The 15,161-nt window shown below is 39.1% G+C and overlaps 1 protein-coding gene and 1 pseudogene across 2 annotated transcripts; both read right to left on the reverse strand.

Moving 5' to 3' along the window:
- Nucleotides 1-1,629: 1,629 nt before the first annotated feature.
- On the reverse strand, nt 1,630-5,258 carry LOC146512175 (uncharacterized; annotated as a pseudogene). Its single transcript, XR_014875801.1, has 3 exons — nt 5,235-5,258; nt 4,825-4,954; nt 1,630-3,716 (listed from the first exon to the last, which is right to left on the reverse strand). The product of XR_014875801.1 is annotated as an uncharacterized LOC146512175 (transcript).
- LOC146512176 (uncharacterized) lies at nt 4,885-12,898 on the reverse strand. Its single transcript, XM_085170516.1, has 2 exons — nt 12,191-12,898; nt 4,885-8,703 (listed from the first exon to the last, which is right to left on the reverse strand). Exons 1-2 carry the CDS (start codon nt 12,309-12,311, stop codon nt 7,376-7,378), a joined length of 1,449 nt encoding a protein of 482 aa, XP_085026642.1. The 5' UTR covers nt 12,312-12,898; the 3' UTR covers nt 4,885-7,375.
- Between the last annotated feature and the right edge of the window lie 2,263 nt (nt 12,899-15,161).

Here is a 15,161-nt window from a genome sequence, read left to right on the forward strand (position 1 = left end):
CGCTTGTTTTTTGCTTTCACTTTGCAATCGCGTGAACTGTGTATAGAGAGCGACAGTACCGATTGGTGAGTGATGATAATTTGCGCACCAATTCCTCTGACATCGTCTTATCAATCGTTAGCTTACTATGCAAACATGACAAGTGAAATCTCCTGCAGCTTAAACATGTGAGAGGTTGATCGCGCAGAGAATCGCTGAGCGTTATGTTAGTGCGTGTGTAAAAGCAGCAGGATATATATTTTAGTTCTGCTGAGCCAAATAAGACAGGTCAGGGTGAAGAAGTGACAAAACGGAAAAGTTATGACAAATCAGACTATAAGGCAAAAAGAAAGTGCAGCTTTATGGTTTCATGGACAAAAGAATTTCTGTGGCTGCAATATGACGAGCTAAATAACCAGGGCTGCACATAAGTGGTCCGCAGGTGCGCATTCGCTGTCAAAATAAAAACCCGCACAAGATAAGAAGTTGCAACGCGTGTTTGCGTACATAAGATTTTCAGGAGGAGGACAGACATTTGTTTAGAACTCTTAAAGATGTCGAAGAAGCTCCTTTAAGCAATTACTGTGATGTTCCTCCACCTCCAAAGAAATGTCAGAAGGAGTCCGAACCACAAAAGAAGCACGTATTCTCGGAAAAGTGGTTGCAGGAGGTGAGCTGGCTTCAAACAAATGATGAACGCACAGAGATGTGGTGCAGAATGTGCCGTGAAAATTTAATAAATGACAAATTAATAAAAAGGCATGAACATTTTTTTTGTATCGAAAAAATATCGAACCGTGACACCAAAGTATCGAACCGAACCGAACCGTGAATTTTGTGTATCGTTGCACCCCTAATATATATATATATATATATATCGGTCACCTACCAATCGGAAGATTGGTGGTTCAATCCTTGGCTTCTCCAGTCTGCATGCCAAGTATCCTTGGGTAAGATACTAACCCTAAGTCGCTCTCTGATGCATCCATCGGAGTATGAATGTAGTTAGGAAACAGTACTAAGCTTGGGTAAAGTGCTTGTGAGATTGGGTGAATGTGGCTTCTTGTATAGAGTGCTTTGAGTTCTCCGTGAGAGTAGAAAGGCGCTATATAAGAATCAGTCCATTTACCAGAGGAGAGACTGCCCTATACTGGGATTGTTTGGCTTCAAAGTAAAAATTGTGGCTTTTAAAATGTCATTGCTGCAATGTTGAGGCACAACTTTTAATCTGAAAACAAATGTTTTGTTTCCAGTCTGTGCTGCACCTTTTGAAGCTGCTCGGAGAGTAACTGGTAAGAGTTTGAAGACAAGTTAACATCTTCCACACAAACTTGTTTGGGAAATACACATTTCTCCCCTTGTGATTGCCAGATGGTTGCCAACCAATTAAATGCAATAATTAATCATGTAACCAAGCAATGAATGGGTTAATATTCTGAAAGATGCTTACCTCCAGTGTTTACAGTACTATCTACTGTCTGTCATAAGCTTCCATTTTTTGCATTGCAATTCAACATCATCTTCAACCCAAGATCCTGTTTCTGTCCTTCATAACAGTTATATCCAACAATGCCACAGGTTATAAGCATTGTGAAAAATGATGATAATTGATGACATCATTCTTTAAGTAAAAAACACAAGAAGAATAAATAAAGAATAAATATTTTATTAATCAAGAAGTTGGCATGTTACTGTTAGAGCACCTGAAAAAGAAAGCGATTAAATACAAAATCTAAATACAATAAGGAGTTGAAATTAAATGCAAAATTAAAACCTAAATACATTAGTTGATATACTCCATACCAGAAAAAATATCAGAAGTAGATGTGTCCATCTGGTTCTGTGTTATCCAACACCACATAGCTGCTGTTTGACTGTGGTATGCTGATCCAAACTTATTTTGGTGCAAACCCACCCACCGAGTTCTGGTTCATACAGAAAAACAAAATGCTTAAGCATAGATTATTATTAAAAATATCATGACTAAACATGGTTATGTACCTTGGATATAGAAAATGTATAAATAAATGCTATCTGGAATTCAAGTAATATATTTCCCAATTACAATATAGCTTGCATCACTTCGAGCACATGGTACCACCCCTACTATAAATGTCACCAGCCATAATCTCTATTTTTTCATACAGTACAGGGCATCCTTCAAAGCACCCAATAGCGTGAACAGACATAATTAATGACCAAACAAACAAACAAAAAAGATCCATCCAACTTATTCATTAGCAGGTAAGTGCATTCATGGAACCTTCAAAGCTGTTACTCCGTGTGGGTTTTCACATGTCTGTTTAGATTTCCCTTCTGAGTAAACGTTTTACCACAAACACCACAGCTAAATGGCTTCTCTCCAGTGTGGACTCTCATGTGTCTCGTCAGAGTTCCCTGATGGGTGAATCTCTTCCCACATACAGTGCAGCTAAACTGTTTCTCTCCGGTGTGAACTCTGATGTGGATCTTGAGATCGCGCTGATGTACAAAGTTTTTGCCGCAGACATCGCAACCATGTGGTTTCTCTCCCGTGTGGCCTCTTGTGTGGGCTTTGAGATGTGATTTCCTGTTAAATCTTTTGCCACAAACATCACAGCCATATGGTTTCTCTCCTGTGTGAACCCTTGTGTGTGCTTTAACAAGCGCCATCCGGTTAAACCTTTTACCACAAATGTCGCAAGCAAACTGTTTTTCTCCTGTGTGAACTCTCATGTGTGCACTTAATTGCGTTTTCCGGTTATATCTTTTACTGCAAAGATCACAACCAAATGGTTTTTCTCTTGTGTGAACTCTCATATGTCTCTTCAGGTCCACCTGTTGTGTAAATCTTTTTGTGCAAACCCCACAACCGAATGGTTTCTCACCTGTGTGAACCCTGATGTGCCTCTTGATATTTTGCTGTTGTGTAAACCTTTCACCACAGATGTCACATACAAATGGTTTCTCTCCTGTGTGGATTCTGATGTGCGCCTTGAAACTATAGAGATGTCGAAAACGCTTTCCACAAAAATCACAATGAAATGGTTTTTCACCAGTGTGAATTCGGATATGTGTCTTAAGATTTTGTTTTTGTGTAAATCGTTTTCCGCAAATACCACAGATAAATTGTCTGTCTTGTCTGGGTGAATCTACATTTCCCAAATGCCTGGAGGAAGTTCCCATTGAATGGCTTGTCATGAGCCTCTGAACAGGCCTCTTGCTTTTTGGAGATTTGAGTCCATTTGCACTTGATGTAGGAGCTCCCTGATTATTTTCACCGTCATCATTTGGAGGTCCAGAATCTGACAACGGTTCTTGCCAATCACCACCACCATCGTCACTATCATCATCATCATCTGAGACGTCAGTCGCAGAAGAGTCTGAAGCCTTCTCATCAGTATTTGGATCTGGGTTCCATGATCCAGGTCCCGGTCCTTCACGGTCCTCTCCATCACTTTCTGTTTTTATCTGTTTAGCTAAGCTGCAAAGTGGAGGCTCTGCCTCTCCCATTTGATTCTGAAGGAGAAGTAAAGAGTTAGGCTTCTCTTCATCGTTTTCAGTCTTCACAGGACCAGCAGTGAGTTGGAACCTGATGATATCAGCTTTCGTTAGATCATTAAGCGGCTCTCCCACCTCACTGTTCCTGAGTTCATCTTGTTCCTCCTTTTTAAAGAGAAGCTCTGGGCCCTTCTGGTCCAGACTGTTGCTCCATTCATGGGAAACCTCTTCTTTGATCACCAACAGCTGTTGGACATCTGCAGAGAACACAAAAACAGACACGGGACAACTGTGACTCCATATTCTTGTGGTCAACAGAAGAATTTGTATACATGGTGATGGTGCACACTGATGCCAACTGCTGTAGTATCATAAAGTGCTTGAACAAGAATCTAATGTGAAAATAAATTAACAATTTTTTTTAAAATCAAGCCTTCCAAATTCCAGAGCGTATTTCCAGCAGCTCGCCTCGATAACCAGTAAACTTGTTAGTGACTACTGTCAGCAGAAAACAAAAAGACTAAATCCACATACAAAAATAAAGTAACTTGAGAGTTTCATGTGCTGTTTAGTAAAATTATATTCTTTCTCTCAACTTCAAGTCACCTAATCCATAACAAAAAGGGAAATAATTTAATTACCATAAAAATGTCAAAAACCTGAACCTTAGACTTTAATTTTTTGATTCTGTATTCTTTGTACACAACAACAACAAAAAAGACAACTGTAGCTATGTTGCTTGAAAAAATACATCTTTATTTTTATCACCACAGAGATCTTACACACTAAGAACTATTAACTTATAATGTACAGGTTTAATTAAAAGAAAACAAGAAATCCATCAAAGAAGTTAAACATGACAAGGCATGGCCCAGGCTGCTAGCTGCATTGACTTTTTGACAAGATAACTAATCAAAAACAGATCTCGACGGGATGAGCTAGGCAATGACCGGAGCCAAACCAGATCCAGTCTGAATCCCCGATCCATTTTGGATCCATCCTGCCATAAAAACATAGTCTGACTGGGAAATGATCTGCTGATCCAGTTCTGGTTCTGGGTCGACAGTCTTGGTGGGTCCGACTCTGAATTTCAGATAATGAAACTTTAAACTGGTATTTTACGTCAATTAATGACTGAATTCAAACCTGTGGACACACTTCAATATGAAATGTAATTAGATTACAATCAGACTGTTTGCAGCTGGATTTTAAAAGTCACTTTAACAACACATTTTGTTCAGTTTTACAGTTTTAAGTCATTTCAATCTCATGTTCACTGAGATTTTCTCCAAGATCTAGCTGTGACAGACATCTTTCCAACAGTATGATTGATTACAACACAGTAAACATCAGTGAGGACCTCACCTGGACACTGAACACCACACAGCTGGTCAAGAAGGCTCAGCAGCAGCTGTATTTCCTGAGGAGGCTGAGGAAATTTAGTTTGTTGGCCAAGATCCTCCGCAGCTTCTACAGCTGCACTGTGGAGAGCACACTATCCAGCTGCATCACTGCATGATACGGCAGCAGTACTGCTATGGACCGCAAACGCCTGCAGAGAGTGATAACAACTGCAGAGAAGATCGCCCTCTCTGCAGAGCATCTACCATCACAGAGTCCAGAGGAGAGCTGTCTCCATCCTCAAAGACCCCACACAGCCTCAACACGGACTGTTCACACTTCTACTCTCGATACCAAGGTTTAGAAATGTGAAATCCAGAACATCCCGATTCAACAACTCCTTCTCCTATCAGATTCCTGAACAGCTGACCTACCTCAACTGCAATTTGCAAGTTCATTTTGCACATTAAGCTCCTTTGTACATCCATTTACATTGACATCTGCATACCTTACTTGTCTTCACTTATTTTTTTTGTACTTATTTATCTTTCACTATTTTTTATCCTTATTTTTTTATGTTATCTATCTTAATATCTTGTCTTATTTGTATCCTTATTTATCTTGTTCCTTCAACCCTACCTAACTTGGCATTGGTGTGTGGACAGCAAAGGAAGAATTTCATTGCACAGAGAAATGCTATTTCTTCTGTACACATGACAACACTTTGAATCTTTAGACAGGTGATTTTGATGTAAACAGTGATTCTATAGTAATTTACACTGTTTCCAGTCTAATTTAACTAACTGGCTGACAGTCTGATACCTGCATTAATATTCAAAGACTCTCACAGTTAGAAAGATGGATTTACAGTGGCTTGCAAAAGTATTCAGCCCCCTTAAACTTTCCCACATTTTGTCACATTACAGCCACAAACATGAATCGATTTTATTGGAATTCCACATGAAAGACCAACACAAAGTGGTGTACACTTGAGAAGTGGAATGAAAATCATACATGATTCCAAACATTTTTTACAAATAAATAACTGCAAAGTGGGGTGTGCGTAATTATTCAGCCCCCTTTGGTCTGAGTGCAGTCAGTTGCCCATAGACATTGCCTGATGAGTGCTAATGACTAAATAGAGTGCACCTGTGTGTAATCTAATGTCAGTACAAATACAGCTGCTCTGTGACGGCCTCAGAGGTTGTCTAAGAGAATATTGGGAGCAACAACACCATGAAATCCAAAGAACACACCAGACAGGTGAGGGATAAAGTTATTGAGAAATTTAGGCTTAGGCTACAAAAAGATTTCCCAAGCCTTGAACATCCCACGGTGCACTGTTCAAGCGATCACTCATAAATGGAAGGAGTATGGCACAACTGTAAGCCTACCAAGACAAGGCCATCCACCTAAACTCAAAGGCCGAACAAGGAGAGTGCTGATCAGAAATGCAGCCAAGAGGCCTATGGTGACTCTGGACAAGCTGCAGAGATCTACAGCTCAGGTGGGGGAATCTGTCCATAGGACAACTATTAGTCGTGCACTGCACAATGTTGGCTAACTAACACTGCACATCACTCTGAACGCACCATCCCCACTGTCAAATATGCTGGTGGCAGCATCATGCTCTGGGGGTGCTTCTCTTCAGCAGGGACAGGGAAGCTGGTCAGAGTTGATGGGAAGATGGATGGAGCCAAATACAGGGCGATCTTGGAATCCTGGGGCAGAGGTTCACCTCCAGCAGGACATCGACCCTAAACATAAAGCCAGGGCAACAATGGAATGGTTTAAAACAAAACATATCCATGTGTTAGAATGGCCCAGTCGAAGTCCAGATCTATTTCCAATCGAGAATCTGTGGCAAGATCTGAAAACTGCTGTTCACAAACGCTGTCCATCTAATCTGACTGAGCTGGAGCTGTTTTGCAAAGAAGAGCTATAATTGCAGCAAAAGGTGGTTCTACAAAGTATTGACTCAGGGGGCTGAATAATTACGCACACCCCACTTTTCAGTTATTTATTTGTAAAAAAAAGTTTGGAATCATGTATGATTTTCGTTCCAGTTCTCACATGTACACCACTTTGTATTGGTCTTTCACATGGAATTCCAATGAAATTGATTCATGTTTGTGGCTGTAATGTGACAAAATGTGGGGAAGTTCAAGGGGGGCAAATACTTTTGCAAGCCACTATAATTCTTAGCTGATAATAAATAAGTGAGATATTCACTTTCTTCACTCATACAAATTGACCACTGAAAAATTAAAAAGCCATCATGGTAAATAAAAAAATTAGTGAATTGACACCCAATCAGCATTTTAGTGTTTATAAAATGTAAACCTGTCCAAATTCATTTGCTCCACCAAGTGGTTTGATAGCAACTTTTGGAATAAGGAAATGAGTCAGTTTGTTAAAGAAAACTTGTCAGTGAGTAGGTTTAGTATACAGAGTCTCAGTTTAAGTTAACTTTCTTTGTGAATCAGAAATCCTCAAGTTTATCTCATCTCAGGTTTAACAAACACAGATTGGTTGGTTAAAACTGTTTCAAATAGTACTAAGACCAGTACAATTTTTACTGTGTGTGGCTTCTCGTGTGCCTATTTAGACTTCCCTGTTGAGTAAAGGTTTTCCCACACACATTACAACCAAATGGTTTCTCTCCAGTGTGCACCCTCATGTGTCTCTTGAGGCTTCCCTGCTGAGTAAATCGCTTTTCACACGCAGGACAGCTGAACTGTTTCTCTCCAGTGTGGACTCTGATGTGTATTTTGAGGTCATGTTGATGCACAAACTTTTTCCCACATGCACCACAGCTGAATGGTTTCTCTCCTGTGTGCACCCTCATGTGCCTCTTCAGAACCCCCTGCTGTGTAAACATTTTATTACACAGATTGCAGCCAAATGGTTTCTCTCTCGTGTGAACTCTCATATGTCTCTTCAGAACGCCCTGCTGTGTAAATCTTTTTGCGCAGACAACACAGCTGAATGGTTTCTCTCCTGTGTGAACCCTCATGTGGCGTTTGAGATTTTGCTTTTTTCTAAATTTTTCACCACAAATGCCACAAACAAACGGTTTTTCCCCAGTATGGATTCTGATGTGTACTTTAAAACTATAGTGATGTCTAAAGTCTTTTCCACAAAAATCACAGTTATATGGTTTATCACCTGTGTGGACTCTCATATGCGTCTTCAGATTTTGTTTCTGTTTAAATCTTTTTGCACAAACACCACAGGTAAATGTTTTTTCTCCTGTGTTGACTATCATCTTTGAAAATTCACTTTGTTTCACTCTGTTAAATTTCTCATTAGCCAAACAGCCATAAGGCCTTTTGAATGAATGACATGTCTTCCTTCTCTGAAAAGAACACTTGCTTTTCAGTGATTTCAGAGTTTTCAAGTTTGATTTAGGTATAGGGCAACCACTGTCACCATCTTCGTTTGCAGGTCCAGCATCAGACAAAGGCTCCTGCCAATCATCTCCATCACTAATGTCTGTTTCAGAAGAGTCTGGGGCCTTCTCAACAGCATTTAATTGGAAATGGAAATTTGGATTAGAGTTCCCGGCGATTTCTGGTCCTCTACAATCCTTTTCATCAATTTCATTGTTGATCTTTGTAGCTGAGCTGCTGTTTGGAGCTTCTGCTTCTGCATCGTCTTCAGTCTGACTTTGATGAAGCTGTACAATCTGAGGTTTTTCTTCTCTTTCATCTTCATACTTCATGGAAATAGAAGACAATGTGCACTTAGTGCTAACAGCAAGATGCGCTCCCCCTGTATCGATCCACAGCTCCTCATGCTCCTCCTTTATGGGGAGGTGGTCTAGATTCTGCTGGTCCAGACTGGGGGTCCAGGGTAGCTCTTCTTTAATCACCAACATCTGCTGGACATCTGCGGGGAATACTGAAACATACATGTACATCACTGACTGTAGGCTTCTATATCTTAACCTTGATTTCAGTAGCTGTTAATGTAATCTGAAATTCAAGTTACAGTGGGGATTATTTTGAGACCAAAAATGAAACACTATCCATCACCAGTCACCCTAACAATTACAGTAATGGTAAGAAGTTTAAATCCACTTCTCATGGATGTGAATGTCATGGTAATTTTGGGCTTTTAATTTTTAATTTCTTTGAGCTGTTCTTTTAAAAGTAAAAAACAAAACAAAACCCAACAACAACGGAGTTCACAGTTTAATTTTATTTCATTTATTTAAATTAATTTAATTTATAGACGGCATTGCAGAAACACTGTACCAACTGTCATGCATGGTGATTCATGCGTGACAGTTTCATTGTCATCAGGCTGTTTTACTGCCTGTGCTATTCCAACATCCTGGAGGTTCAAACAGAATGGAATAATGAAGGAAGACTACCTCCAAATTCTTCAACTTCACCTCAAATCAACAGCTAGATGGTTGAAATTGGGACACAGTTAATGTTCTAACAGGATAATGGGCTGAAACACATCAAAACTGGCATCGGGATGAATAAACCAGGCTGACATTAAGGTTCTGGAATGGGCAAAGCCCAGAGATCCATCCACTTGAAACTTTGTGAACTATGCTTACACTCGGATCTGTGCTAGGAAACCAAACAGTTTTAAATAAACTCTAACAATTCTGCTGAGAAGAGTGGTCAAAATCCAGCCTGAACTATGTGAGAAGCTTGTTGATGTCAAGTCTGGTCAAGGTGCAATTAGCTAAGGGACATTTAACCACATAATTGTTGTTGTTTTTTAATCATTAAAGATGTATGCTGTATGGTAATTCTAACCTGGAAAAAGAAGTATTCAAACAAATTGTTAAATGACCAAAATCACTATGACACTTCATGCCCATGATGAGTGGATGGAAGCTTTGGACCACAAATTTATCAATTTCATTTCCCCCTCTTCTGTAGAACCAGCTTCCAGTTTGGATTCAGGAGACGGACTTAATCTTTACTTTTAAGATTAGGCTTCAAACTTATCTTATCCCTGAATCCTCCCTTAGGTGTAGGCTGCTGGGGGATTCCCATGATGCACTGGGTGTTTCTTCTTCAGTCACCTTTCTAACTCATTATGTGTTAATAGACCTCTCTGCACTGAATCATACTTGTTATTAATCTCTGGCTCTCTTCCACAGCATGTCTTTGTCCTGTTTTCCTCCTCTGATGTGGCAAAAATAAAGCTTAGATATAATTACTTATGAAGCAGTAAAGGAAGCAAAAACAAAAAAACTCAAATGGCTAGAGACAAAATAATGATGGCTTAATAGACTGCCTATTTTCATTGAATATAGGAGGTCTTTCACACCTGTGACACCAAAACCTTTCTTTCTTTCTTTGCATAAGATCTGATATAAGCGCATGCCATCATGATTCAGTTACAACAATGCTTTCACAATGAAAAGATTGTGGTTCAGAGTGCCATCCAGTATGGAGATGTCACGGGGAACGTGGGTCAAAATGATTTGGTCAAATTTCTCAGCAAGACGGAGCTCCTTGCTACACTTCGGGTTCCGTTTTGAAGTTTCTCAAAGTGAAAAAGCTCAAAGTTCTTCGGGCTTAGCCAGCAGTCTCCTGATATGAATATTATTGAGTACATCTGAGGACAAAGATGGAAATATGGAAGAGGAAACCCAAGAAGCTGGAGCAGCTTTGGGATGCCTGCAGGCCAGCCTTTGATTTCATAACTGATGACTTCGTGTCAAACTGAATAGCAATAGTTCTGCAGTTCTGTAAGCTAAAGGAAGCCGTATAAGACATTCAGTTTCATGTTTATACTGTGATAAAATAATACACTGATTTTCAGTATATAAAGTATTTATTTAACCCATTTAATCCCAAATGTTTCCCTGCAAAATGAGTGAATGCATGTAACTCCTTAGACTTCCCCTACACACAATGTGTTGAATTTTTTAAATGTCATAGGCAGTTAAAACGGCAATAATTGTTGCCAGTGGGATTGAATGGGTATTTAAAATGTTTTGACTGTTTGATAAAATAAACTGGTGACCCTCAACAAAAACATGAAATACTCCTGACTACAAATTTTACACAAAATTAAAAGTAATATATTAGCTCCTATAATTGTGACGTACCCATCACAAGACTTTCCTCCAAGAATGTATCAGCTCATCAGGAGATAAATCCGAAGCATAACGTAAACACTGATATTCTATTGGAACTGGAAAATGTTGTAACAGCTGTAAGCTCACCTAATTTCCTCAGCAGATCCTGATACACTGCAAACAGATTTATGAGCATGCAGAAAGACATTTATTGTTTAAAGGGAAATCTGATCATTGCTGTTATTAAGTGGCGAGAGGTGCTTTGCATTACATGATCCAGGATGAAATCTTGGAATGTTAAAGTGTACAGACACAAAGTGGTTATCCCATAATCCCATATGTAATGATAAACAAAGGGAAGGCATGTTGCTCTGTGATGTTTTCATACCACAAATATCTTTGTTTCATGAACTAAACTTAGCTTTAGGGAGAAAACCGTCCATATTTTTCTATCTAAAAGCAAAAATCAGGAAAAATTATGTAAGGACATTCAAAAGCTGAAGAAGCTCCTTTATGGATAACTAATAATATTTATTTTTATAATGAAATTCCTAGAAAAAAAGAAAAGAAAAAAGAGATGAATGCTTAGAACATTTTTTTATTTGGTTGTACTTTTTCTTTGAGCTTTTAGGAAACCAAAAAACTGGAGGTCTGTAAATGTTTCAGTCAGAGCGACGGTTACAAACGACCGTGCCACGTTTAAAGTCACCAAAATCAACTTTCGCCTTCATTCTGATGCTCGGTTTCAAAAGCAGGTCGCCTTGACCACTGAGATGCTGCCATGTGACTGACTGATTAAAAATTTGTATAAATGAGTGATTAAACAGCTGTACCTAACAAAGTGGCCAATGAGCGTATATCTGCTAATTAATGTAGCCAAACAAACCATTTAGATTAATGTCAGACATTTTAAGGAAGGAGTGAAATGCATAAAAACCCAATAAGCCAGATAAACAATAAACAGATAAGTTTATTTGTATATATGTATTTCTTTTTTTCGTTTATCTCTTGTTTGCCCCTTATATCATTTGAAAGTTATATAGATTTTTTTTTCTTTGCTCAAAGGTAGTTTTTAAAAAGGAATTACTTTAAAAACTACAAGATTTCTTGCATATGTGCGCGGTGTAAAGCGGCCGGGTGCTACACGATGCCCAGATGAGTTCCGCCTTTTTAACTCCGAGAACACAAAAAGTGATTGATAGCAAATACTTTTGTTATTTTTACAAATTGAGATTAGCAGATCGTGAGAAGATGTGCGATCGTGATCTCCACCCAGCCCCACAGCGAATCAGCTGTTAGCAGATTTCTTCGCATTCCAGCTGTGTTTATTCTTACCAGCGGTTTGGTTTATATCAGCGTCCTGCAGCTGTTCAACATCTGGAGGTTTAATGTCCGGCTTTTCTTCAAACTGCAGACTCTCAGCTCTGTTATGATCAAGATAATCCACTTCATTCATGGTGTCGGCTCCTCTTTAAAATAAACTGCAGGCTTGTGTGACACGAACCAGGCCTGTGCAGAATCGATCACCGCCGATCACAGTGAAACTCGCGCTGGTTACATTTGTCTGTCTCACTTTGATCCATGAACGTGTTCAAGTACTCAAAGGGGGATCGTGCTCTTCTGAATTATTTTGGAAACGAATCATTGACGTCTCCTGTGTTTTGAACAGGCATCTGCACGGACAGCTTCCCTCTTCATTCCACACAGCATCTCCACCGGCTTTCATTCGCGCTGCATTCACGCAGTTTACCCACGTTGTCATCCACTCACCTCGAAAACCATGAAACCTTTTAAACACAAGAGCACACGAACTAATTCAGACTATTAAAAAAAATAAAACGGACCAGGGTTTACATGTGCGTTTACTGGCCTCTAACGGCCGATCTCAAGAAGTGCATCACAACATAACGAGACGTACTGTCACTTCCGGTGGGTACTTTCAAAATACAAGTTAAACTATTAACCAGAATTAAGATTTTACGTTTGTAAAAGAAGATAACATACTTAGGGGATTGTCTTTTTTGTGTGTATGAAAAAATTTGCTGATACACAAAATAATGTTACAATACATCATTCTTATCTTGTACAATAAAACCAAATGTTATGTTTTCTCTAGAGAGGGAAACAGAGATTGATTAAATATTTGGTTTTATATTTACAATCTGTTTTTATTTATATAAACAAAAGAAACACAACTAGGACAACATTTTCTCATGTACAGTATCGACCGTTTCTTCCTCATTTCCTTTTTTCTTCCACCCATTTATGTCTCTCTGCTTCATAGAAGGGAGACTCCTCAAATTCTTCCAGGCCATCTCCCTGGCCATGCCGTTATCTCTGTATAGCGAGTACACTTTTTAAGGGCAGTAGATGTATTTCCCTGCCACTTCAGGGAAGCCCATATGAATGTGTGGGCTATTTGGTCCCTGTTTCAGGTCCATGTGGCAGAATCTGCAGAGGCGGCCTGTTTGTTGGGATTCTGGCCTTTTCTTCTTTTTCTCCATCCTTTCCTCCACCCTCTTCTTGGTAGCATCCAGTTCCCTCTGTCTGAACAAAAGGGTATTTTAGGGTTATCGTTCCCTTAGCAGTTTAACTTTGATGCACCTTCTTTTAACAATAGAAATACTATAGTGGATGGAGGCTCCAACTGTCTCATATTGGGACTCGGGCTAACTACAGGCAAGGCTACTCTTTGTCTGCCTTTTTTCCTCAGGCTGCTGTTGCTGTTGGTTCTCTAAGATGCCTTCCATAATCTTCTCTATCGAATCTTGTGTGAGAGATGTAGACTGGGAAGGAGGAGGTGGGTTAAAGACAGCTGGCTCCATGGAAGACTACAGGAACATTAGTTGTGTCACTCCCTTCTGTTGAAGAGTGCCACAGTTGCTGAATCTACAGAAGTTGTTTCTGGGCTTGTGTTCAAAGAAGAACTGATGTTTAGAGGTTTACCTAAGCGCTTCACATAACAGGATATGTACAGTTTGAATGTGGGGTGCAGCTGTCGGGATCTGTAGCAGAAACATGGACCATGTTTGCATAATCTTGATCCACAAGCTTCAGGATGTCCTTCTTCGTCTATTGAAAAGTGAAAAGTGTCCTTTTCACACCCAGTGTGAAAAGGACACTTTTCACACTGGGTGTCATGGTAGGGTGACCATATTTTGATTTCCAAAAAAGGGGACACTTAGCTCAGTCGTGAAGAACTTTATTAGTAAAGAGAAATATTACACCTTTCTCTTTACTTGTCATTATCTTGTCTCTTCTTTCAGAAATCAGGAAAGTTTAAGAGAAAAACAGTACATAGTTCAAGGAGAACAGATTATGTTACCTGTAACCAGACATGGGCAGTAAAATGTTACAAGTAATGATTTACTGCAATCCAATTACTTTTCTCAAGTAGCGCGTAATATAAGGGATTACTATTGCAAAAAAAGTAATTATATTGCTGTTACTTTCCTGTAAGCACGCTGCATTACTGTCATGATTTTATTTGTGAGAGTGTCTCATGACAATGACATAAGCGACGACCGTGGCAGCAACAAATGTGTGTAGTTTAACAATGGATAATATGGAGTGATGGAGAGAGTATAACCATGCAGCGTTTAAAGTGTGGAAGTACTGACATTACTTTAAGTTTTAATCCATAAAAAGTGACAAAAACATTAGTGTCCGCTGTACACTCTGCATGGGAAGAAAACTTCTTTTTACAGCAAAAATTAAACTTCAAATACGAGCAAGCACCGAGCACGCTGCCACAGGAATGTGAAATTCACAGAGAAGCCTCCCACTGACATGACCACTTTTAAATAGCTTGCGACTGAATGTTTGGACTTAGAATAAATCAGGAAGATGTTAGAGTGAAAACATAATTATAAAAATGTGAGTTTGAATTATTAATAATTAATTTGAGTGTAACATTGGGTGCAGAGAACTGTGCTAGAAAGATTTGTTTGAGAACGGTAAAATCATCTAGAATTAATTTGCTTTTTTCATTTTCATTAGGAATTTTTTTAAATTATGAAGATTAAATTAAATTCAAACTTTTGTAAAAAACAAAACCAAAACAAAACACACAAATCTAACACACTCCAAATACTCAATCTGTGGAAGTTAAATTAATTAACATGCAAATTTCCAATCCTTTATCACAGGTTACTCTGACTGTTTGTATTGTCACTCTACTTTGAAAGTCCACACCGGAAGTTTTGTACGTTCACACTGTAGTTTCTGTGTCTGACCACTGGAGGGCAGTGGAAACTGGTGGATCTCTTTATTTTAAACTGTGTTTAAGATTATTCGGCTCTACCCT

This window comes from Neolamprologus multifasciatus, chromosome 8, assembly GCF_963576455.1.
Source record: "Neolamprologus multifasciatus chromosome 8, fNeoMul1.2, whole genome shotgun sequence".
Classification (NCBI taxonomy): domain Eukaryota; kingdom Metazoa; phylum Chordata; class Actinopteri; order Cichliformes; family Cichlidae; genus Neolamprologus; species Neolamprologus multifasciatus.